The 25,993-nt window shown below is 40.4% G+C and overlaps 2 protein-coding genes, 1 long non-coding RNA gene and 1 other non-coding gene across 4 annotated transcripts; 2 read left to right on the top strand and 2 right to left on the bottom strand.

The window, feature by feature from the left end:
- The first annotated feature begins 1,937 nt into the window (after nt 1–1,937).
- On the top strand, nt 1,938–14,783 carry vwa7 (von Willebrand factor A domain containing 7). The gene is made up of 18 exons (XM_086164992.1): nt 1,938–2,131; nt 3,805–4,083; nt 4,487–4,720; nt 4,825–4,921; nt 6,014–6,148; nt 6,225–6,420; nt 6,516–6,685; nt 6,824–6,936; nt 7,026–7,142; nt 7,240–7,449; nt 7,972–8,104; nt 8,241–8,393; nt 11,962–12,054; nt 12,228–12,526; nt 12,741–12,877; nt 13,133–13,292; nt 13,409–13,873; nt 14,616–14,783. Exons 2-18 carry the CDS (start codon nt 3,835–3,837, stop codon nt 14,781–14,783), a joined length of 3,129 nt encoding a protein of 1,042 aa, XP_086021118.1. The 5' UTR covers nt 1,938–2,131; nt 3,805–3,834.
- trnal-aag (transfer RNA leucine (anticodon AAG)) lies at nt 11,211–11,292 on the bottom strand. The gene has a single exon. It is a non-coding gene; the product is annotated as a tRNA-Leu (tRNA).
- A 494-nt stretch (nt 14,784–15,277) lies between the features above and the next one.
- LOC147224378 (uncharacterized) lies at nt 15,278–16,560 on the bottom strand. Its single transcript, XR_015107445.1, has 4 exons — nt 16,514–16,560; nt 16,302–16,424; nt 15,643–15,697; nt 15,278–15,291 (listed from the first exon to the last, which is right to left on the bottom strand). It is a non-coding gene; the product is annotated as an uncharacterized LOC147224378 (long non-coding RNA).
- A 3-nt stretch (nt 16,561–16,563) lies between these two features.
- On the top strand, nt 16,564–25,590 carry LOC147224377 (sodium- and chloride-dependent GABA transporter 2-like). Its single transcript, XM_086164991.1, has 15 exons — nt 16,564–16,651; nt 17,632–17,772; nt 20,014–20,101; nt 20,178–20,310; nt 20,393–20,527; nt 20,628–20,731; nt 21,331–21,455; nt 22,307–22,419; nt 22,502–22,639; nt 22,710–22,812; nt 23,233–23,333; nt 23,438–23,608; nt 24,535–24,628; nt 24,868–25,008; nt 25,517–25,590. Exons 1-15 carry the CDS (start codon nt 16,633–16,635, stop codon nt 25,588–25,590), a joined length of 1,680 nt encoding a protein of 559 aa, XP_086021117.1. The 5' UTR covers nt 16,564–16,632.
- Nucleotides 25,591–25,993: the final 403 nt, after the last annotated feature.

Genomic DNA, 25,993 nt, shown 5'->3' with positions numbered 1-25,993 from the left:
CTCTGCGCACTGTTCTTCGGCTAATCTGAAGGTCACATGAAGTTTGGAGGTCTGTAGTGATTGATTCTGCAGAAAGTTGGCAACCTCTTCCCACGATGCGCCTCAGCATCCGCTGACCCCACTTTGTCAGTTTACGCACCGAATCACTTCGCGGCTGAGCTGCTGTCGTTCCCAAACACTTCTATGTTCTTCTAATACAGCTGACAGTTGACTGTGGAATATTTAGGAATATTCTAGACAGGATTTGTTGCACAGGTGGCATCCTGTCATAGTTCCACGCTGGACGGGAAAAAATAAAGACCGGAACGTTACCCGTGAAAAACTGCAGTTTCTGCATTTGTTATTTTGTAGTTGTATGCAGAAAAGGCGACTTTCACAAACCCTCTGTTACAATTTTAATGGTATATTTTATTTAAGGCGCCTTACTCTGCCCCCAAGGAGATTGTGCAGACATATACATGTAAATGAAATACAGATTTATAGCAAACTTTAAAAATTAAAACAATTAAAGTGACAATTGACCATCTTCTCAGTTTACAGAACCATGTGTTAAATAATAAGTCAGATCAGTACTAGTTTGTTGTTCAAATTGAATTTCATGAGAGTTTTAAGATGAATTGTTCAAAGGCAATGGATTTAAATATTATTTCATGTAGCATTATTTGTCCTAAAATTTGATCAGTGGTGATTGATTGTGCTTATACTTCTATAAAAATGAATATGTTGCACAAATTTGAACAAACAAATCTGTCCACATCAACTTAAGAAAACTTTGTACTCCATAGGGAAAAGACTTCCATTATGGTAAGCTTTCTGAATGATATTCTGAGTCCTCTTTGAGAAGTTTTAATAAATAAGAGTAAGTCGGGCTTATATGTCTTTTAATTTTAGATTTATTTGATTGATGGCTTTTTCCAGTTCATATCATGTGAAACAATGTATAACAAACTGATCAGACTCAATAAGAATACAAAACATAGCCTCTCAGATTTCTAACTGAAATAACCTTCTATATGGTTGATGTGACACATACAGACAATGGATGTGAAATACTATTTTTCCACACCACCCCCCACACACACCACAACAACATCTGACTTCCTGAATTCATTTTAAATTGAACATGAAAAAAAAACTAACTCCCCTTTGGTCTTTTTGTGGTTGACCAAGGGTTTGCATCTATGCTTAATGCAGATGTAGCTACAACACAACTTTCCCTCCTTAAACACTTTCGATAGCTGCATTTAACATCAGAAAATTACTGCAACAGCAGTGGTTGAGAATATATCACTATCTTCAGTTCCATTTGGTTTAACAAGCTGAAGTTCATCTCTGTCTCCAGTGTTGTCTAGCAACTGAGGCCTTTTAAAATGGTTATTACCAGGGAGAGGACAAAGAGTGATGCTGGCAGGGGTGACGATGACTTATTTCGTTGGGATTTGGCTCGGTGACTGGAAGGTGACTGGAGTGCGGACTGGTGGCTAGAGAAGTGTCAGTTCACCTCCCTAGCACTGCCTTGGTACCCTTGAGCGAGGCACCAGACCCAGCACTCCTCACTGGTGCCTACAAGGGGCAGCCTTGACACTATATCACTATATCCATCGATGCATGTTTGTAAATTCTATTTGTGAATGTGCCTGCATGCATTTCAGACCTTTGTGTAATAATGACAACAGTGTTGAACCAGAATTTTTCAGAATTGGATCAATAATGTACATAACTTGAATGAAATTGTAACGGTAATGTTTTGGGGTTTTTGTGAGGAAAAGTTAGGGCCCCGGATGGAGGACAGGGGGGTTGGGGAAGGCCTTAGTTGATAATGTATGCAGCCCTATTGTAGTGAATCAATGCACCGTGCATCAATGGGGGGAAAGGTGGGGGTAAAGAGGGTGCAGGGGGGCCACGATGAGATGTCTTCGTCCACTCACCAAGAAAGACTCAAGACACCTCGGTGTTAGCCAGACTTTAATGTAAGTGAAATAACTTTTTGTATAAACGGCGTAGAATCCAAAGCCCATGGACAGATAGATCTGAAAACCGGAGCAGAAGAACTGCTGATACTGACGCCGATATATCCATGTGAAAGTTTGTGCTGAAAAACTGCAGATACAGCCCAATAGGATTAACTGAGGTAAGAACTAGTTCAATTTTTTTTAAATCTTCAGTTTTAGTATTTTTATGGAGTTAACTCATGTTTAGGGAGGTTAAATTTAACAACTTTAGGATATAAATGTGTATCTTCTGACTTGACTTCAGTATGCAATGTTCAAAAATGTCAATTCCGTGAATCTCTATGATATAGTACAATATGGGGTACTCAAAAATAACAATCACCATGCAAACTCAGAATTATTGATGGTGTTAGTTAATCAACAGTGTTCAAAAATAATGATAACAATAAAAATGATGGAAAAATTACAACAGGAAGGTGATGCAGATAATGCAGAAAGGTGCGATAAACTTGTCCACAGTCAGTAAAATGCTTTCGGGACATTGTCCCCCTTTTTAGGAGTGAGAGTGAAAGGATGCGTCTCAGTGTCCTTAATTTAAGAAACCTCGTCCATTACATCAAGCAGTTTGCTGAGCGGAAGGGACTGGTGGAACAATTGTTTATAGGCTCCCTCCTTTGTTTCAGTCTCCCCCCTGCAAAACCGCAAGCTATGAGAACAAAACAAAAAGTATTGTGTCTGAATAAAAATGACCAAGAACAATAGGAGGCTCTGTACAGACAAAGCTGAGAATGAAAAAGGAGGTTTTGGGGTGTAATGGAATGGGCGATGGCATGTACGACTGATCAAATTAACACTCACAGGCCAAGTAAATGTAGTACTTTGTGTTTAGATTTTCAGCTAACTTGACATCAAATACCAATAATCATATGTTAATAAAAATGTAGTACCAAACAAAATCCTATTCAATCATGCATAATTCAATCATCTACCTTGATTTTGAAGGTCCCCTCCAGACACATGATTAGGGGAAATAATACTATGGTTTTTTTTCTGAATAAAAAATGAACATTTTCTTTTCACATTTCCTTGCCTAACTGTCAACTCATTTAACACAGATGCTACATGAAAACACAAGTGTTCTGTTTCTGTTACAGCTGTGGCTTGTTAATATTTACGATTAGATATATGGTAAATGGTCTCAACTTTATAGGTCTGAAGCTAGGAACCGACCTTCTAATTCGAGAGACGCCTGCTTGACTAACTCCGCCACAGCCACTCCAATAGGTACACAAATACATCTTCATGAGGGTGTACATTTTGATTAAGATGTAAAAAGATTATGACCTGGTTAACTGTGGTGAATTGATGTGCATTTCACAGTCTTGCATTCTTGAATATGTACTTGAGCAATAAATGCTTTCATCATTATAATAAGTTAGCATTTGTAAATGGACCATCATAATCAGCTGTTATTAACATTATAATCATGTCGTAAATGTATTGTGGGTTTCGATGATGCGTGTTCAAATTTCAGTCCATGAATTTCAGAAACTTAAATTTACACAAATAATTTCCGGAACAAAAATATTAAAAATAAGATATATATAATATACAGAACAAATACAGAATGTTAAGGAGAAATGTAGGTGTAGTAGAAATTTTTTTTCGGGACAGGATGTTATAGTATCGACGATCTGTTGAATACGCTGTTAATTCCTTATGATAATGATCGCTATATTTGTAAATGTTGTATTGGGATTTCAAATACTATGTGAGAAGACCAGTCAAAAATTAAATTACAGACATGAAACTGCAACTGACTGTAAAAATGTGTTCTGCTTTGTGTGGACAGGATGAAAAACAGCAAACCTTTCCCCTCAACATGATGCTAAAAGGCAGAGGAACAATGCCGGAGAGGTTTGGGAAGCAAGTGCACTGGCTTAGTCTCGTGTACCTCCTCGTCCTGGCTCTGCCGTGCACCGGCTTCCTCCCAAACTTTTGGTCTCAGGTGTTGACACTGGCTTGGGGCTCGCATACACACCAGTTCATTACAGAGCAGGCAATCCTAAACATCACGCTGGAAACATTGAAGAACATCGACACGCAGCACGGACACCAGGGTGATGAACAGGTAATCTGGTGTGATGCTCTCATCACAATAATGACTTAGCTTTAGATTTAAAACATTAAATAACATAGATTGACTGTTAATATGTTATTAACAATGATTTTGTTATTAAGAATGCTAATGGTACATATAAATTGTATGTTTCATGTAGTCTAGCGATCCACATCAAGTATACAATAATAAAATAGGAGCAAATTGAAGAATTACATGAATTCCTTTGCACTTGTGGACACAAACTCTGGACATCACGTACTATATTTTCAATGATATTGCAATCTGAAGATTTTCATCGTAGGTACTCTAAACTTACAATACATCAGTATTTTATAGTTCTGTTACATATGATATTTAAGCTCGGTACCTCGTGCCATCGCCATTAATGGTGACTCCACTTGTATCCTTTTAGACCAGGCTGGGCCGCGGCTTCTGGAGAGCTATGGGAGAGGTGGTGAAATCAAATGCAGCCATGGACTTCTTGAGCTCCACAAGGTCCGACCCTGTGTATCACTTTGACTCAGAACACGTGGATAGCGCCATGGCGATGCTGCGGCAGTTCTGGGCGAACACTCTGCTTTCAATCCGGGCAAATGAGTACCAAAGCGCACGTCATAGCTTGGGTCAGCTATTTCACTCCCTGCAGGTACACGAAACCACTAGAAAAGGTTGAGGTTGTATACACAAGTGAATGTTAAATGTACATTTTAAAGCAATGTTGTTTATTTACTCTTAATAAAATCATGCCAGGACTTCTACAGTCATAGTAATTGGATAGAGATGGGCCAGCGCTCAATTTACCTCCACTTGCTGCAGCCAGAGGAGCCTGCTGTCCCTGTCGCTAAAGGTGATGCAAATGTAGACACTAGAGTTTGCGATTTTCAGCAAAATCAAAAAATCTAATATAGATAGATTTTTGTACAGTCAGTATGGATTTTCATTGCAGTTAGATTAACTAAGTCATTTTTCTGGTTGTGATTAATCGGTGACAAATTATCTGCTTCTTCTGTGAATCGGTTTCAGACGGTTTTCTTCACTGAACTCTTTCCCACCTAAATTTGATCTGATTTTCACAATTCTGTTCTTTGTCAAATCACAACAACTTATGCTATTGTGACATCTTATTGTTTTACTCATGCATTCAGTTAGGGGCAGCAGGATGACCAAAATGCAGACAACCAGAAAGGCCAGTTTAGATTTAACATATTCGTTGATGGGTTAGCGCAATGGACGGTTGAGTGTATTTTAAGTTGGGCGTGCAGTGTATATTGAGAATGGCACACAGTAGAAAACAGGTATGTCAGTAGGTGTTAAGAATGAGGTATGACAAGTTCCTCTTTAAATACAGAACAGAAGATCTTTAAATGTCACTAGCTTTATGAAGCAGATTCAAAATCTGTAGTCTATGACTATATTTATGTATCAGTGTCCACTAAAGATAATCACAACATTCTGTGTCATACACATAGAACATGTGTTTAACACAGTCAGGGAGCTTTTTTTCCCAAGTTTTTCTTTCACAGTAACATCTGTACCATTTACTCACAATATAAAGAATAAAAAAGTAATGCCACACATCACTGTAACTCAAGTCCAAACTTTGAGTGTGTTTTACATTACTCCACTAGTGCTGAGCATTTGTGAGATTTAGCTAGGAGCTGAAAATTTAGAAAAATAAAAATATGTATAATGTAATATAAACTCTATTGAAAATTTGCAACCTCATGAACAGGTTTTTAAAAAATACCATATGGTGATTCACATTCACACGAGACTCTACCTATGACCAAAGCACTCATTAGAACTATAGGATACATTGTGCTTGAGCTATGATAGAGACGAAAATCTCTCAATGCCACAGTCCCATTGTTAAAAAAGACCTTGCAGCTGCATCTAACTGACGGTAAAGAAAAATAGCATTTTCTCTCCCTGTCCGTAGGAGATACGCCTACTTGCATGGAGTGCTTCAGTGCTACATGTCGAAACAACCTTTTGCCACGACTGTCAAATACACAAAAAGACTCCCCGCTTCTGACCACCGGCTACTTCAGCAGCGTCCCTCAAAAGCCTCTAGGTATCACATGAGTATTTTCAGGAATAATGAAAAGGAAATTTGAGCTTTATCGGTGGGGGGGCTTCTCCTCATTCAGGAAAATGTAGTCATGGAGGACTTCTGGATAGCAGCCGCAATACGGGGGCAAAAGGGGGCATCAACAAGGACAGCACATCACCGCTCTTCTCCCCTCATCATTACCTGCATACGGAAGCTGCGGCGCTGGCTGCCGAGGCCACGCTATCTGTCCTGGAAGACCTCAGAGACACTTTGGGCTACAAAACCTTCCTCAGGTAAATTTTAACATAGTGCTTCAAAAGACGTTACAAACTTAGAACACACCATCGTGAGTGTTTAGCGGTGTAACTGCTGAACATTACCTCTGCAGGCTTTTCAGCGTGAAGCAGGTCCCAGCCCTGGTATTTGTTATGGACACAACAGGAAGCATGTTTGAGGAAATCACCGCCGCTCGCCTCCGGGCCCATTCCATCATCCAGAGCAGAGCCGGTCTCCCAGGGCAACGTGGCACCTTTGTGCTTGTGCCCTTTCATGATCCAGGTATTTGTAAAAAAAAAAAAAAAAAAAAAAAAAAGATATAGGAAAGCTTGTTTTCGGCAATTTCACCTTCAGTCTGCTAACGGATTTCATTATTATTTGTCTGAAAACAGCTCCTCACTTGTTTTTTCTGCATCGCAGACGTAGGGCCTGTGTATGAGACGGACGACCCAAATCAGTTTATGGAGCACATGGAGAACCTAATGGCACTGGGAGGAGGAGATGAACCAGAAATGTGCCTCTCAGCAATACAGGTATATTTAAATCTTTTTTTTTAACACTCAAGGTGAACAGGTGTGCGAGAACACGATTGTGAATTTGTTTATCTTTTTTTTTTTCCCAGCTAGCACTTACTCATAGTCCACCGCTGTCAGAGATCTTTGTCTTTACCGACGCTTCTCCGAAGGACGGTCACTTATTTGATGTGGTGAAGGCTCTTGCACTCAACAAGCAGAGCAAGGTAAAAAAAAAAAAAAAAAAAGAAAACAATAAATAATTAAATAATAATAACCCGGAGTCACTATAAACTCTCCTTTTGATGAAATTCTTTCTCAAAGGTGACATTTCTCCTGACTGAAGATCCAAACTACATCACAGAAAGAAGAGGAAAGAGCAGAAGGAAGAAGAGACACCAACCTTTGCCCCCCGACCGTTTCTCTCTTTACTTTTCCCTGTCCTCTTTGTCCGGAGGTCTGATGATTCTCACCACCAACTCCGACATCCACAGTGTCTCTTCCATCGTGGAGGATAATACAGCCTCCGACAAGGTAGCAAAACCAAACCTTTCGGTCAGTTCCGAGCAGAATTTCACTGGAAAATTGATCACATTCTGCAGCCTGTTAAAGACAGGAAATGTTCTCTATCAAAAAAATACTGAAGATCTTAGCAAAGTAGCTGTGTATTTTTTGCAGGCCCTAAAATGTGCATATTGATTTGACCCATATACATATATTTAACATAAACAGTTGTTCCTGTATGTCTTGAAATTTATTTGAGTCAAAGTTTGCAGTTGATTTTTTTTTTCATTTATTCATTTTTGTTTTGTGGTTGTTGATTTGTGATTTGACATTAGTTTGAATGTTATTGGCAAGTGAAAAAAAAGCATTTTTGCGTGATGGCGCTCCTCTTGTGGATATTCTGAGCTACAGGAGATTCCAATATAAGATTACAACTATGTACTCTCCACTTTTACAAGGTTTAGGAGAAATACTGACTCAGTCTTTGGAAGGGAAATGTGAATTTCATGTTTTTTTCTCAGAAAAGATCAACTTTATGTCCTTCTTTCCCAGGTGACCCTGCTGCACGTGGAGAATGACCAAGAACTGATCCCCTCTCACACTTTCAGAGTTGACGGCTCTGTAAAAAATGTTATGCTGCACATCACCGGCATCCTGAATGATTGTATACTTACGGATCCCTCAGGTACCTGTAGAGACAAATTTTACCAAAAGGTTTATAAGTTCTTGCACAAATGTAGACCTTTGGCATTTATTTTTGTGTTTAGGGAACCAGTTTCGATCCACTTTGAATTTTCTCCTCACACAATATTTCTTTTCAGGGAAAACCCAGTCTCTGTACAGCGAGCAAGGCTCTCTAGCAGAATTAGAGCACTTTGAAGGCCTATATCGCATCCTCCTACTTCCCCCCATCCAGTCGGGCCTGTGGAAAGTTCAAGCTAAGTGCGATGGGCCCGTAACATTCAACGTAATAGGTAAAACATGTTTAGCTCTCAAGTGTTTTGTTCATTGTCTCATTTGGTCTCATGAAATGACTTGTGTTACCCCAGTGTCAGGTACAAAACCACATTTTCCTCAACCATGAATCCCCGTGTGTATATAAAGTATATCTAAAGTCCTGCCTACTAATGCTTGTGTCCAATTAAGGTAATCATACCCAATTATGACATACCCCTTTCTTTAGAGGTGCAAATAACAATAATAATAATAATAATAACTACATTACATTACAGTCATTTGGCAGACGCTTTTATCCAAAGTGACTTAGCAAAAGTGCACTTCAGTCACCGAAGATCCAAAGTACCAGTAGTCGGGAGTCAGAAGTGGCCACTCAACCAAATAGCCATCTCAGAAACATATACATACTTAAATACATTCATTTTATCAATTTTTTTTTCGGAGGGGGGCTTAGTGCGATTAGTAGGGTAGTAATGATATAATATTTATATTATTATTATTATATTATCATAATAATGCTGACAAGCAAATAACATGTGTCAGTTACCTTGGCTATAATTATTTCAAATATTCTGCCAGCATGTTATTAGCTATACCATGTCTAACACGCAGCAATATTTTTTTTGTGAGGGTTCTGTAGCATAACAGTTGTTTTTAGGGGGAAAAAAAACATCTCTTGTCCAACACAAGTTCAATCTGTCAGGTTTCTTTATTGATTTTCTAACCACAGGTTCACTTAGAGTGAATGAAATGACTGTGCTCTAAAAATATCTTTGGTGTTTTTAAAAGTCTGCAGCAAGTGCGTCTTAAGATTTGTCTTTCTGCAGTAACTCACAATGAAAGACTGTGGAGCTCGTTCCTGAACAGTAGCTTGTGTTTTCCATCCATCTCTATCTTCAAACCTCACCGTGTTCTGTCATAGAAGATCTTCTGTTACAGCTCTAGTGCTTTCAATCTTTGTTTGAGTTTTGGACGCTGTTATTGCTCCGGAAATTGTCAATCACGACCGTGTATGGCAAAAATGGATTTCACGTGGGTAATGACAGTGGCTGATGATGATGATGATGATGACAAGTCCATTTCCACTTTGTGTTATGGTGTTGCTGGAACGTCTGTTGGCATCACTGGCACTTTGGTTTGCTTGTTTTCTGAAATGTTTCACATCCATTTATCAGTCTCGCAATGTCTCAGTTAATGTCTCAGAATCTCTGTCCCTCCTTTTGCATTTTTGAATATGGAGATGACCTCCATGGATCCTGCATAGCATGCCCTGTCTCATGTTGTGTGGAAAGATGATCACGCCTTGTCTAAGTTATAGTCCATTAACAACACTCACCTCTAATGTTGGAGAACTTTGGACAGGAATCCATCCGTATTCCATGTTCGGGACTATTTGTTGCAACTCTGCATATTTGTGTGTTTCGTCCACTATTTCGTTCGATTTTTTCTGTTACAGGAAGTGCAGCAGAAACTTTTGCACCAGTATCTGGTTTTACTGCGCTAAAAGTCCAATTTATTTGCAGTAATGCTGTCCATTTATCTTCTTACACAGCATTGTAACTTCAGTTGGTTTTCATTCACAATGTTTACAGTTGTCCTTTGCTACCCCCGTTTTCTTTTTAGAGAAGCACTGTTTTGCAAAGTGGTCCTTTCTGTGACAGTTGGTTACATTGGTTACCAAAGGCTGGGCACTGTCTTGCCCTGTGCTGTGACCCACAGCCTTTGCAGTGGAAGACTTTTTCATATGTCTGTTCCGCAGGTCGGGTTTTTCTCCCTGTCCGTGATGGTGTTTCCAGCCGTTGCTGTCACTCTGGGTTTCAGCGCTCACTAACATTTTGCTGAATGTCCTCACATGCAGTTGGGAGAGTTCCCTTGCATGACATATCTTTATGATCGCTTCCAGTGATGGCTCCGTTTCTCTCAGAAACCTTTCTCTGACCTTTTTATCTTCCACGCCAAACACAATCTGGTCCCGGACCATTAATGTGGCAAAGTTACACATTTGTGCTTTAAATGTCAGTTCAGTCAGAACTGCTATCCAAAGGTTCATGCTGGAGCTGTATCCGGTAGTAAAATACATATCTCTCATAGGCTTCATTTTTCTTTGTAAAGCAATGATCATCAAACACACCCGACACAAATATCCGGCTTGTCTGCATCAGCCGCATCGTCATACATCACGTGTCAAACTCAAGGCCCGTGGGCCAAATGTGGCCCGCCACATCATTTTATGTGGACCACAAGAAAGTCTTAAAAGGTCTGATTGTCTTAAAAAAAAAAAAAAAGTAAAACGCATGCATTTACCATGACCTTTGTTTCTCAGAATTCATGCCAATCATGTTTACCCGCGCTGCGAAGTGACGTATCCCGCAATTAGATTGCAGCGTATCAACATCAATGCAATTTTCAACAAGAGGAATTGAGAAATACAAATGATCTCTAAATGTCCAGGAAGAGAAAAGTTGATGCAGATGGAAGGCTGTTTAAAGAAAGATGGGAAGGTGAATAGCTGTTTGTGCTTCAAGGGGAAAAAAAACACTGTCTTTTGTGTTATGGGGCAGTGTCTGCTGTCAAAGAGTACAATCTACATCGGCACCAAACACGGAGCTAAGTATGCCAAAGTTAGCTTTCAAGAAAATCAACAAATTGTCTGAGAATTAACAGGCAAAGTACGATGACAACAGAATGTGTTCGTAAAAGCGGCATCCCAAATCACAGCTACAGTGAAAACTAGTTTTATTGTGTCTGAAGAAATCACCCAACCTTATTCTGTCCCTCTGATTTGTGATGAAAAAAGTAACACCTCCTGCATCATGCCACCCCTCAAAGAGGTTTGGCAGCGGTGGGATTCGAACCCACGCCCCCGAAGAGACTGGAGCCTTAATCCAGCGCCTTAGACCGCTCGGCCACGCTACCCCATGGCCACAGGAATTTGAACAAAAAAAAAATTCAGACTTTGTAACACCAAGGAGTAGTTACATTTAGTTACATTTATAAAGTTACCGTCACATGTGGCCCTTTGAAGGCAACCAATATGCTCATGTGGCCCTCCGTGAAATGTTTTACATTTCATTGGCTCGCGGCCCTGCTGTTAGCATCAGGCTACTTATTTGCCGTCTGGTTTCGTTTCCAGTCCTACTCCCGTGACGGAAAGCCGAAAATGTTGCTTGAAGGTGCGCCAATTACTGTTGACATTCCCAATCAACTGCAAAGTCGCGAGTGGTTTTTAATTCATGTTATTCTGCACAACCAAGAACACCTGTTAGCCATCAACATGAGTTTCACTCTGGCTCTGATTGCCGTAAGTTTTATATCTGGTACCTTGTTGTGTTCGTTGTTTCGCTATAAACGAACCAAGGCCTTGTTTGGTCTCATAAATGACTTCTGCTACACCAGCGTTAGATTCAAAAATTTTCCCGAACTTTGAATCCCTGTGTATAATCCATTTGCGGTCTAAAAAACCTGCCTATTAACCTGTGTCCAATTTTGGTAATCATACCTGATCATAACTTAAATAGAAATTGAAAGAGACATAAATATCATCACTGTAAAGAATCTGATTTTTGTTTCTACCTGAATCCTCAGCGGACAGCGGTGTTGATTTCCTGTATTATTTTGCCACTGTCACCAATGAGACACATCCAGGGTTGTCCAAACTGGAGGGTAGTCCTGTGGCAGGTAAAGAAGTTTCAGTTGTTTTTTTTTTAAACAAAATTTACCATGCTTGCAAAACAGTGCGGAAGAGAACATCTCTGTTTTAATGTTTGTAGATTTTACCCTCTAACAGGGCAGTAGATACATTTGTCCAGTAGGTGACAGTAATTTACCAGCAGTGTTCCTTCTCATCCTAGGTGCGTCTGTATTTCTGGTGCTGGTTGTCACAGGCCTGGCTCCAGATGAGGAGGTGTCTTTCAGTCATGTAACATTTCTAGGACCCGAAGGGCAGAGTCTTCAGCAAGTGCCGCTAAATTCCTCGTCCTCATCCTCCTCCTCCTCTCGACTGTCCCGCTCCAGAGAGGAGCTGGTGGGTTGGGTGGACTCGGTTCCCAGAGTCCCCTTCTGTGTTAGACTCTCTGGCCGAGACGGCAGAGGAAACACGCTGGAGAGGGTTTCCACGGAAACCATACAGCCCACTCATGTTCAGATACAGGTAGTATCAACGTTTGTCAGGTCCCCATATTGCACCCATACAGCCAGTCTTTGGAATAATTGGAAAAACATAACATATCATGAAGTAAAGGGCTCTTTTAAGCTGAAACAATATCTCTCACTTTCACTTACGTCAACTCATTGTGAAACCTACAGGAAATAAACACAAGTCATTTTGTTTACATTACATGATTTGTACTCTTTTATCATGTCAGGTGTTGTCTGTCCCGCACCTGGTACCTGGTCACAGTACAATGTTGAACTTTAACATCCTGAACCACGGCCCAGAAAGACTCTTCAGTTTAACTGCTGATGACAATTACGGATATGTTCATACAAAAGGACCTCACAGGTATCACAAAGAAAAACTGACAACGCTTTACAGCCCCAATGAAATGCTGCTTCATAGACAAACAATCTATTTGTTTTGGTCATATGATCAGCTTGATTTGATTTTTTTTTTTTTTTTTTTTTTTTTACTTTTTATACAATTTTCTACTAGTATTTATTATTGTTATGTTTTACTTGAAACTCTGGCACAACAATTTCCTTCGCGATAAATAAAGTTGTTCTTTTTCTTATTCTTATTTTTCCTATTGTCCCTCAGGTTCCATGTTGCCGTTCAGGGGATTTTTCACAGTCAGGTTGGCCTTCACACGCCTGCCACAGCTCGGGCTGGAGCAACCGTCACCCTCACGCTCACAGTGCATGCTCTTGACTCGGCAGATACAAATTATGCAGTGGCCTACTTGACAGTCGTCTCTCCTGTGAGCATTAACAGATTGAATAAACTTGTTTTAGTGTGTGTGTGTTCAGATCGTATTGTCTCCTCCCAGACAGAAGCTTTTTTTTTTTGATCTGACATCACATCTTTGTCCTGCAGGATCCTGACACTTCTCCCCCCTCCTGTTCTGCTGCTCAACTGCAGTCGTCTTGCCCTCCGGCTTGCAGCGAGTCTACCTGGAGTGTATCCCTTGCTGTGTCTGACAGGGGGCGCTCTGGTCTGGCCGCTCTTCAGCTACAGGATGGCGATGGCGCTTTGACACTTCTCCACTATCCATTACCCACTGGGGAAAGCCAGGGAGAGGCTGAGCCCAGGCTCTACCATCACCAGTACCAGAAGGCCAGATTAGCCAAAGGTGATCCTCCCTTGAATGTGTCTGAGTGGGTACTGGGCTCAAATCAGCCACTGTGGGTGAAGTATACGTCCAGCTGCTGCTCCACTCGGGCCGAGCTGCTGGTGTGGGATGCAGCTGGAAATATGAAACGCTGCCGACTTACATCTGGTTGGCAGAGGCGGCAAAGCAATCGGAGCACAGAAACCAGCGGAGCCGCAAAAACTACACTCGTAAGCTTATTGTTCGTAACAGTAAGCTTCTGGTGTTCTGCACTGCTTTAGCTAGCTGTGATTCAGGATGTCGACTGGTCAAACTAATATCTGTCGATAACCGAAGACCGGGTGAAATGACGTACAAAGTTGTTTTAAAAAATGTGTTGTTGAGAGATGACAACTGCTACCGAAACTAAGTGCACTCCAAATGAACTCTACTGATATTACTTTGCATCTTTTGTGCCTTGTCATCTTTTGTGCTCTCTTTGGACCTCCTCACACTGGTCATGTTACAATAAATACATGTCTGAGCAAATAAAAACTGCATTACTGCATTTTCATGCAGGCAAAAATGAGGAACAACATGAAACTGTTGTGCTAAGTAAGAGTGAAATTGCTGGAATCATGACTGAGAAGTAACTTCACATTAGAGTTAGACTGAAAGTCTCCCAAAGTTTATCGACTAGAACACAGTGTCACTATTAAAAATGAGAAATTAGAGAAAAAAAATATTTGTTTTACAGAAAAATGAAATATTGTAGAACACCATAAAGTAATAGGGCCACCTTGCTATGGGGTCTGCCTATTTCCTGCTGTTTTTATGAGGTACTTCTTGGAACATAGAAGTTGAGTTTGTTGTTTTTTGTTGTCTTTCTTTCTTCTAAACCTGGTTTGATCATCTATCATGTCTCAGGTGCGTCTCACTGGGACTATTTGGTTACGATCTATTCTATTGTGGTTATATCAAATCTTATTTCAGTTCCTGACACAATTACTGCTGGACTACGCAGGTAAATGTTACGTGAGCAAGAGTCAGAAGCCAGTGGCCAGAAGTCAAAGTCCGAAGAGGATGATATTGCTAGACAGCGCTTGTCAGCTCCAAATTTCTCCCATCAAGTTTTTAGTCAGACAAGGACTGCTTAAATGAGGAGGGAGTATTAATATAGATCAGAAGCAAGCTACAACAAGATCAAGTCCCCCAAAAAGATAAAAACTGATGGCCTCCATGATGAGAGATACAAAACATGGATTTGTTACCAGAATTGGAGATGGATGCATGTATTTACCTCAAATACTTAAAAATCACGGGCATATTTTCCGGAGTCGTTCCTCTTCATCGGAAAATGCCAATTGTGTGTCGACTGCGTATTAGCATTCTGACTCTCTTTTTGCAACTTGAATGTATTCGGACAGTCCAGATAGCATGATTCTCCACTTTCTTTTGTCTTATATTTACCATTTATTTTTGTTGCATGATGTTTGGCATGTAGAGCAGTTCTGGACCACACTCTTGACAATGAATTACAGAGATCCAGCATTCAATGAGCAAGCACTTGCTCTTGGCTAGGAACAGTAGCTAGGAAAAACTGACTTTTACCTGGCAGAAATCTTCGACTGATCCCAACTCAATGTGGGCGGCCTTCGGTCTTGACCAACTGAGGTGAAAGGATAGAGAGCGAAAGAAAAAGACGGAGGGAGTACGATCGAGACTGACTGACGTACGAGGGTTAGGAGGGATAGGCAACAAATCCTCCAAACTAATAATCATAGCAATTCAAATAGTTACATGCCAATAACTGAGATGATACAATAACAGCTTTAACCTGCAAAGTGGGAGAAGATACAAGGTCACTATTATGCATTGATGAAAGGGCATATGCACAGACAGGTTTGGAAGACAGGAAGGAATGTGAGAAGTGCATCATAGGATATCCATCAGCAGAGTTAATTTTTCAAATGCATTTGTTTCAAAAAAGGTTACATGTAAATGCGTTGACGTATATTACCTGCAAGTTCCCAGCCCGGTCACTTTATGGGAAGAAACACCAGGCAGTGATCCATCTATAGTAAATTTACTAATTTTAGAATGCTGATTTATGCTTTACGATTCTAGTTCTGTTTGAGAGAGATTGTCCAAAATCTTGCTGGAACGTAATGCCATATGGTGGAATCAGGTGCAAGGTGAAATTTAAAGTAATTTAAATGTCTAATAGCTGACACTTCAAATAAAAGTAATCCCATTGTCAGCAATGTGAGATAATATATAAAATGTTCTGAGGATTAACTGAAGTCATCTGATTACCGCATTAAAGCCATCAGCCACATATAGATAACAAAAGTGAACTGTGTTGAAAATCAGTAGCTTCACTTCTGAGCTCAGTGACATTTACTTTAAATATAACAAAAACATGACGGAGTCTGCAGAACTTGCATGCATGACTGAACTTTTCTGAGTAATCTCCAAAAGCTATCTGAATATAGTTGAAAAGTTACAGAAAGAAAGACAATATTCTCTGCACTTAAATTCGAGAATTGATTAACCGGTCAGCCAGTTGTTCATTACATGACACAGAATACAGCCATCCACAAGAAGACAAGAGTAAACCCGTGTGCAAAGACTCGGGGAGGTTTGGATAATACTTTCCAGTATGATGAAGAAACTTACAGCAACACACCAGCACGTAGAGTTGGAGGAGCGGGGACACTGGGGCAGCAAGGTGGAGTTTCTGCTGGCTGTAGCTGGAAATGTTGTTGGCCTGGGCAATGTGTGGAGGTTTCCTTACTTGTGCTACAAAAATGGAGGAGGTATGAAAATAATATTATTTGTTACCACCGTTACAGTTGTGAGTTGCTGTTTTTTCTTTTAATTTATCATACCAGGTGCCTTTTTGGTGCCGTATTTGGTGTTTGCGGTGACCTGCGGTGTGCCTCTGTTCCTGCTGGAGACGACCGTCGGCCAGTACACCCAGGAGGGTAGCGTTACCTGCTGGAGGAAGATGTGCCCGCTTGCAGAAGGTGCCACTCAGATTTCGGAGAAAATGAACAGAATCATATGGAAAAATATAAAAGCGCTGATCGATAGCTAGTAATTGAAATTTGCATCGGAATATTGATGCTATTTTATTTTACAGCTTTACTCAAAGCTGTGCAAGTGAAGTTTATCTAGTGTCACCCGAATGTTGTTGTTTTTAGCTTTTAATGTGCTTCTCAGAGTCTTGGTATCAGTGCAACTGTTACTGCCGCTGCCTCACAGTGAGCCCCTTGGTTCAATTCCTATCAGGGCCTTCTTGAATAGATGTTCTCCCCGTGTCCACATGGGTTTCCTTCAGATTCCCTTTGAATTCAAGAAAGATGCGAAGGTTTAATTGGAGACTAAATAGTGTGCATGGAGGTCGCTATATGTGGCCCTGAAAATTGACCCCGCCTCCCACCCAGTGACAGCTGGGTTTGGCTCCAGCTCCTATTGAATGAGTGATTCTAAGAATGAATTAAATAGCTAATACATGAATGAATGAAGGGGGAAAAGTAGGACGCGACTGCTGACATTTGATAACATTGTAATACATAGTCCACCCTGGAACTATGTTGTAAATAGATTAAAAAAAAAAAATACTCAATGATTGTTAGCACAAATGTTGAAAATAAATAAATAATAAATAAATGTCCTCAGTGATTCTAAAACCAAGGTAAAAAAAAAAAAAAAACATAATCAAGTTAAATAGTTACTAATTGTTTGAGAACACATAAGCAATCTTATGTGCTGGTCTTTACATCAATAAAGTACAAGGTCGAATTTCAAATTTCTAATCCTCTGACGCCTTTTCATGTTGGAATTTTCATGCTTGTATCAGGTTAGTTTTTAGTATCTAAATATGTTTCTCAGCTTGCGACAGCAAGATAATAATCACAGTTGCACAGCCTGTCAAATTTTTTTCTCTGGATGAATTAGATAGGATGTGATACTCAGATGCTCAGATGTTTGTGTTCTGCCACAGGTATCGGGTATGGTGGGCTAATAATCCTCTTCTACAGCTGTATGACCTACATCATTATTCTGTCATGGGCTGTTCTCTACCTGGTGTTCTCCTTCAGCTCCAAGCTCCCATGGGCCAGCTGCAACAACATCTGGAACACAGGTGAATCCCTCCCCTTTTTTTTTAAATTCACAAGATGATCTTTCTTTTTTAGGTTCAACAATTAGCAGTGATTAAAAAGTAACATGCATTAATAGTAGGAGTTGAAGGGGAGAAAAGGATATATTTTCTGGACAGTTGAAACAATGTTATAACAGCCAACTGCTTTTTTACACTCTAATAAGACAGCTACTGTGAGCCATACTGTAATGAAGCCTCATGGGGGCGAAAGCCAGTGTCTTTTGGAGCCAGTCCTAAGCCTGGATAAATGCAGACTGAGTCACCAAGAAGGACATCATAAAACGTATGCCTAAACCCCATATGCAAATCAAACCAACAACTTATCGTATTGATCGAGACCTGGATTAACAACTACCGCCATTGGTGCCGATGACCTAAAACGTATCAGTGAAAATTGGGCCACTGTAGGTCAGAGAAGGAAGGCGTGTTCAGAAGCAAAGTGAAAAGAGAAAAGGAAAGAGTCTGGGACTTTGAATATTGGGACAGGAAAAGCTCAAAAGCTGGTTGACATGATGAAGAGAAGCTGGAAATCAAAGGTGTGATGGTCAATTTTGTTAGTAGCTATGTCCCACAGGTGGGATGTGAGTATGAAGAAAAGAAAAAAAATCTGGAGTGAGCTTAGTGAAGTGATGCAGAATATCCCCAGAGTTGAGAAAGTGGTCATTGGTGCAGACTTCATTGGACATGTTGGTGCAGGCAATAGAGGTGATGAAGAAATGATGGGCATGTTTGGTATCCAGGATAGGAACACAGAAGGACAGATGGCGGTAGGGTAGGGTAACATAGGATAATTTGTAGGAGCACAGCGGAGACTACATCATGTGTAGATAATGTAATCTGAAGGAGATCAGTGACTCCAAGGTAGCGGTAGGTGAGAGTGTAGCCAGACACCATGGGATATTGGTTTATATAAAGACTCTAAAGACAGGGAAGATGAAGAGGACATAGTGGTGGTAGCTGAAAGGGGAAGTGTGTAGTATGGTTTTCAAGGAGGAGTTGAGGAAGGCTCTGAGTGGTCAGTAAGAACTTCCAAACTCTTAAACAGCTAAAGCTAAGGTGAACAGGGAGAGAGATAAAAGAGTACTTGGTGTGTTGTCTGGGAGGAATGTCGATAAGGAGATATGGTGGGGGAATGAGGAAGTGCAGGAGGGGATTGAAAAGAGCAGACATGAGTACACGGAGATGCAGTGTAAGATGGAGGAAGAGGTGGCAAAGGCCGAACAAACGACATATGATGACTCGCATGCTAGGTTAGGGTAGGGGAGTCAAGAGGAAGAGAATTATTACAGGTTGGCAAAACAGAGAGATAGAGATGGGTTTGGGCCATTAAGGATAGAGTGGGAAATGTATTGACAGGTGCTCGAGGAGTGATGGGAAGATGGAAAGAGTACTCTGAAGTGCTGATGAATGGGGAAAATAAAAGAGAGTGAAGGGTAGAAGAGGTGACCATTGTGGACCCTGAAGTAGCATAGGTGAGTAAAGGTGATGTGAGGAGGGCATTGAAGAGCATGAAGAGTGAAAAGGCAGTTGGTCCTGATGATGTTGCTATGAAGGTAAGGAAGTGTCCAGGAGAGGTGCCAGAAGAGTTTCTTGCTCGGTTATTAAACAAGATCCTAGAGAGTGAGGGAAGTGGAGGAATATGATGTGCGGAATTGGAGTAACTATAGAGGAAGAATCATACAATGAAGTTATGGGAAAGAGAGGTGGAAATTAGACTTTGGGAGGTCAGCATTTGCAAGCAACTGCATGGTTACATGTCAAGAAGGAGTACTCAAGATGCAGTTTTAAGAATGCTTATAGAAGTACAGCGGAAGCTTCTTTTTGCCTTTGTAGATCTTGAAAGAGCAAACGACAGGGTGCTGAGAGGAAATTTGATACTGTATGAGGAAGTCTGGAATGACAGAGAAGTATGTAGGTCGGGTGCAAGACATGTATGAGACAGTGGTGGTGTGCTGTAGGAAGTTCAAAGTGGAGTGAAACTACATCAGGGATCAGCCCTGAGTCCCTTCTGTTTCGCTCTGGTGATGGACAGGCTGACGGATGAGGTAAGGCAGGAATCTCCATGGACCACGATGTTTGCAGATGACATTGTGATCGGTAGTGAGAGCGAGGGCAGGTGGAGGAAAACTCGAGGGGTGAAGGTATTCCAGGCCCCTTTTGCTTGAAGCTGAGTAAGTAAAGTTTGCATTATCTTGAGTTATTTATGTCTCACAATCCTGTCAGAAAATTGTTTGGACCTGTCAGTGAGGAATAACACCATGGAGTGGACCAACCAGACGGACATATCTTCCGCTGCAACAGAATTTTGGGAGTACGTCACTATACATTTATGAGTTGATTGTATTACATTTATACCTGAGATTCTAGACTTGTTTCCCATCATCCAGGCGCCGAGTGTTACACATGTCAGGAGGGATTGAAGAGTTGGGCACCATCAGGTGGGAAGAGCTGCTGTGTCTGATCGCCATGTGGATTGTCTCCTACTTCTGTATCTGGAAAGGTGTCCGTTCCACAGGAAAGGTGGTGTGCACAAACCCTCAAACAGCAACAGATATGTTGATATTCATACTTCAAATACCCATGAAGTGACATTTCCTCCCAGGTGGTGTATTTCACTGCCACTTTCCCTTATTTGATGCTGTTGGTTCTTTTGATCCGTGGACTCTCTCTCCCCGGAGCGCTGCAAGGAGTGGAGTATTATCTTCTCCCAGAACCATCCCGACTCAAAGAGCCCCAGGTGAATGCGTGAGAACATTCTGGATCAGTGAGGAAACAGTTTTAGTTACCACTAAAACCACTTATTTCAGATTCATTGCTTTTGGGTATGTTTGTAACAGGTTTGGATGGAAGCAGGGGCCCAGATCTTCTTCTCATACAGTATTGGTGTGGGCACCTTAACGGTACTTGGCAGCTACAATGGCTACAAGAACAACTGCTATAAGTTAGTATCAAAATAGTTTTGGGAGAAATGACATATAGAAGCACAGTGAGGTCTTCCTATCCTGCTCCACCCATGTTATTCAATATAAATGTACAAGAGGTAAGCTTCAGTAAATGAAAGAATTTGAGGGTAATTTGTATTGTGAAATGGACTCCTTCACTTGCGGTGCAACATTGCTCCGCATCCAGAAAGGCATTTTTTGCATAACATTTTGTACATTTTAATAGTTAAGTGTAAAAGCCCTCTTGGTTAGTCCAGGATGAATCCCACCTCTCTCTCTCAATGACCATTTTGAAAGCCATTAGCGCCTGACAGGATCCTGTCTGTAGAATAAGTGGTATAGATAATGGTACATTTGCAGAAACTATTTTCAAATGTGCAAGAATGCAACTATGGAAATGGGGATTCAATGAATGCAATCAGTTTGTTATATTTGAGATTGTCTCAGTAGGAAAGTATGCTACTGGGAATTTGATATTTTTCGATTGTATGCATATATTATCCACATTCTATTCCTGATAAAAACAGTCAAGCAGTTTCCGTAGCAGATATGTAGTAATACGAAAATAAATAACAGGCATTGCATGACGTCTCTGCAGAGACTGCTTTTGGCTGTGTTTACTGAACAGCTGCACCAGTGTGGTTGCCGGGTTTGCGGTGTTCTCTGTACTGGGGTTCATGGCTCACAAGCAAGGCGTCCCCATTGCTGAGGTGGCTGATTCAGGTAAAAGAAATCAATTAAAGAAAACAGAAGTTTCTAGTAATATCAGAGACAGTTGGAATTATTCGTTTCAAATTTACCAGGACTTTTCCTCAGACTATCGATTGATATCTTGCTAATTTCTTTGTAAGTAGAGTTACTTTTTGCTGATGGGAAGGTTCATTTTATGCTAAGTTTCAAGGGAAGAGACAATTTCTAGACGGAGATTATTTGAAATTGAAAGAGAATCCAAATTTACAAATTGAGGCTGGTGTTAATCTTTGCAGCATTCAATAAAATGCAAGGGATAATGCTACAATACATTGAAAGAAAAATCAACTGACCTGAAACTGGGACATGGAAACAGCACGACCAAAAAATGAATGCAAACCAGCAAAAAGCAACACTGACTTGAAATTCACACAACATACTGAAGAGAGCGAAACGAAGACAGACAATTAGCATAAAGAATATCTGTGACAGGTAATAATCTAGTCAGTTTTTCTGCAATTTTAAACAGGCTAAATTAATAAAAAATGAATCAAAATTCATTTAACGTTCTACTCAAGTTGAAAATGATCGAGTGGATTTGCAGAGAAGATTTGTAATTAACATCTTGATTAATTGATCAATATGACAGCAGTACATTTAATCATGAGAAAAAAATGAAATTGATACAATAAATCAATGTGCCCATCTTGTCAGCACATTTTATCATTATGTATACATCATTTTTTTCAATAGGTTGAGATTTTGTCACAAATATGGACAAAGGGTTTGGTTTTGTGTTGGTTGTGTGGCATGTTGTGATTTTCTATGTTGGGTTTTAATTGATGGTGAAGAGATCTCTCATTTTATTGTGAATGTTTCTGCAGGTCCAGGGTTGGCGTTCATCGCTTACCCTCAGGCCGTGGCCTTAATGCCACTGCCTCAGCTATGGTCTGTCTGCTTCTTCGTCATGCTCATCCTATTGGGTCTAGACACACACGTAAGAAACACGAGCGCTCGATGGAGTACTTATTTTTTTTGTTTAAATCTTTCTGATTTTTTGCTACCTTTTCTTTTTCCAGTTTGTTTGCGTGGAAGTGGTGATTTCTTCCACCATAGATTTGTTTCCCACGGTGCTGCGACGGCCTGGCAGACGGGAGCGTTTCCTCCTCCTCTTCTGTCTCATATGTTTCTTCTCTCAGCTGGTCATGATCACAGAGGTCTGAGTTTGCCTTCTATTTCTGTTAGAGTAACGCAAGTTTTTCCTATAATATGATCGTTTTTTTTCAGGGGGGAATGTATATCTTCCAAATTTTTGACTACTATGCCTGCAATGGAGCCTGCATCCTCTTCCTGTGTGTGTTTGAAACCGTGGCACTGGGATGGACATTTGGTGGGTATTCTGTTGCTAAGGGAAAAGGCAAGGAAAGAAAAAAAACAACATCAATAACATTCAAAGTGGTAGGGAACCGTGACGTGAGGGTTTTTAGTACAAAAGTGAATAAACGTGAGGAGAATACTCAAGACCTCATCTCCTGGAATCCAACAGAAAGCATTTCCAGTTAAACTTGTTAAACTGCTCCTCTTCAGAGAACATCCACACCTTAACTTATAGTTCTCTTTCATGTTTGGTGTAGAAAAGCCTCTATAAAGGATGAACTTGATAAATCACTTGGTTTGCTTTCTCACGATCTATCAAATATATAAATTCGAGGCTCAACTGATATTTGCACGTAAAGAACAGTGTACTTTCTTTTCAAACTATTCACAACATGTAATGGCGCCATGGTGTGATGAGCCTGTTTGTCATCAGGCACAGAGCAGATCTATGGCATCATAGAGGACATGACGGGTGAGAGAGCGAACCCATTCTTTAAAGTTTGCTGGCTCTACCTCACACCCGTGGTCTCACTTGTGAGTTTGACATTCTTCTTTCTGATTTTGTTTGAAATAACACGAGGATTCATAATGTTTCCTAAAATAGAAAATGCAAAAGATTGGCTTTTTTTTTTTTACAGGGTTCTTTCATATATTCTCTGATCGACTACCAACCGCTGACCATCAATCAGTCGTACACGTACCCTACGTGGGTGCATGTCATGGGCTGGGCTTTTTCTCTGTCCTCCATCCTGACGGTGCCGGGATTTGCACTGTATAAATTGTGCACCGCAACTGGATCCCTTAGTCAGGTGGGACAAGTATCTGCTTTAACAAATACAATAAAAAGTGATGTCATTTTTTATAACTGTTTCCATGGATTCCTCCGTTGGGTCCAGGTAAATAGATGGGGATGCAATATATATATATATATATATATATATATATACACTGCTCAAAAAAATAAAGGGAACGCTTAAAAAACACATCCTAGATCTAAATGAATGAAATATTCTTATGAAATACTTTGCTCTTTACACAGTTGAATGTGCTGACAACAAAATCACACAAAAATGATCATTGGAAATCAAATGTATTAACCCATGGAGGTCTGGATTAGGAATCACACTCAAAATTAAAGTGCAAAAACACACTCCAGGCTGATCCAACTTTGATGTAATGTCCTTAAAACAAGTCAAAATGAATCTGTGTTGCTTCCTGAATGGACACTCTGATTTCACAGAAGTGTGATTGACTTGGAGTTACATTGTGTTGTTCAAGTGTTCCCTTTATTTTTTTGAGCAGTATATATATGCAATATATATAGGTTGTGGATGGAATTATCTTGAATCCTCTACCAGGAGAGACATCTGAATTGAATCTAAATCAACAAATTATGTATTAGATTCATTTATAATTCATATTTATTTTTTAAACCAACATCAAACTGAAATAGTAATCAAATGTTTTTGAAGACTTGAATATAAGAAACTGCTGTGATGTCATTAAAATATGAACGCATTAATTTGATTGAAGGCTTGATGTTTACATCTCATGTAAAGTGGGGATATCCCAGTCATGACAACAATTTTATTGGAATTATGAGACTAATGAGATTATCTATGCAGTACTCAGTGGAAGAAAACTAATACACAGAGCATAGAATTCCCTAACAGTAAATTTAAAATACCTGATTAATCCTAAATGGGAATGATGAATGTTTATCTCAACCTGTCAGCGTCTCCATCGCCTGTGCCAGCCTGAACATTCTGAATGCTCACTGAAAGAGAGGAGTTGGGACTCTGATGGAACTCAGGATCTGGAAAACTTAAGTACGTGCTGAAACTGCATAGAAAGATAATCAGGTCCTGAATTCTTGATGCACTTGCTCTGTATACTGAAATGTAACTTTTGAAAAGAAATATAAAGGTGAAACCTGTTGAATCCATATTGCTTCCTAGTGTCATTTTCACCAATGCAGCAAGTTTTGGTAAGAACAACCACCATAAAACCACCATGACTGATATGATAATTAAAATGTAATTTTCCCTCCAATGATTGTTCTCTTTAGATTCCATGGCAGCCAGTGCAATAACCCAGATTAATGTGATCTTGATGTACATGCAGCTGCAGGGGTCACCAGCTAGTGTCTCTCTGAGCCAGTCCCAAGCTCAGATACATGCAGAGGGTTGCACCAAGAAGGGCATCTGGTGTAAAAAATGGCCCCAATATGGGCGTATGATGACTTGTATGATAGGTTTGAAAGCAAGGAGGGAGGGAATGATTTGTACAGGATGGCAAAACCAAGATATAGAAATGGAAAGAATATACAGTAGGTTCAGGTAATTAAAGATAAAGAGGGAAATGTATTGACAGATGTCAGAGGAGTGATGGGATGATGGAAAGAGTGCTTTGAAGAGCTGATAAATGATAAAAATTAAAGAGCGAAGAGGTGACTATTGTGGGACACAAAATTGCAGAGATTGGAGAAGGTGAAAGAGGGCTTTGGGGAGGATGTAGAGTGGACAGGAGGTCGGTCTTGATGATGTACCTGTGGAGGTATGGAAGTATCTCGGAGAGGCGGCACTAGAGTTCCTCGTAAGTCTATTCAGCAGGATCTTGGAAAGTGAGAAGATGCCCGAGGAATGGAGATGTGCAGAATTGTGTAACCATTTTGTCCTTTGCTCTACCTTTGTCCTCTCTGTTTTCCTTGTTACCAGATTCATCATACGAACCGCCATCCTATGTCGCAGTCACTGCAGCTACATTGCAGTCATTGATCTCCTTTGGATGACATCGTCTAAACAAATGTAGTCTACCTGTGTGCTCCCTCCTCTGTTAGTATTAGTTACTCTATGTTTCTGCCTCTTCTGGAAGAAAGTAGTCACTACAACCATTTCCATCTTTTTTGCAAAGTCTTCCACCACCTGTCCCTCTGTGTTCCTATCCTGGATACAAAGCATGCCCATCACTTCTTCATCACCTCTACTTCCGAGAGCAAATGTCCACTGAAGTCTGCACCAAGTTCCACCCTCTCACCTCTGTAAATTTTCTGCATCAGTTCATCTAACTCGCACCAGAATTTTTTCTTTTGCTCCTACTCACATCCCTCCTGTTGGGCAAAGCCATTAACAAAATTGAGCATCACACCTTCCATTTCTAGCTCCAGACTCAGGCTATCTGACAATCTTTGCACC

The sequence above is a fragment of the Fistularia commersonii genome, chromosome 18 (genome assembly GCF_037954325.1).
Source record: "Fistularia commersonii isolate RoL2024-O1a breed Wild chromosome 18, RoL_Fcom_v1.0, whole genome shotgun sequence".
Taxonomy (NCBI): Eukaryota; Metazoa; Chordata; class Actinopteri; order Syngnathiformes; family Fistulariidae; genus Fistularia; species Fistularia commersonii.
The sequence above is the reverse complement of the archived record's forward strand: the minus strand, read 5'-3'. Positions and strand labels throughout refer to the sequence as shown.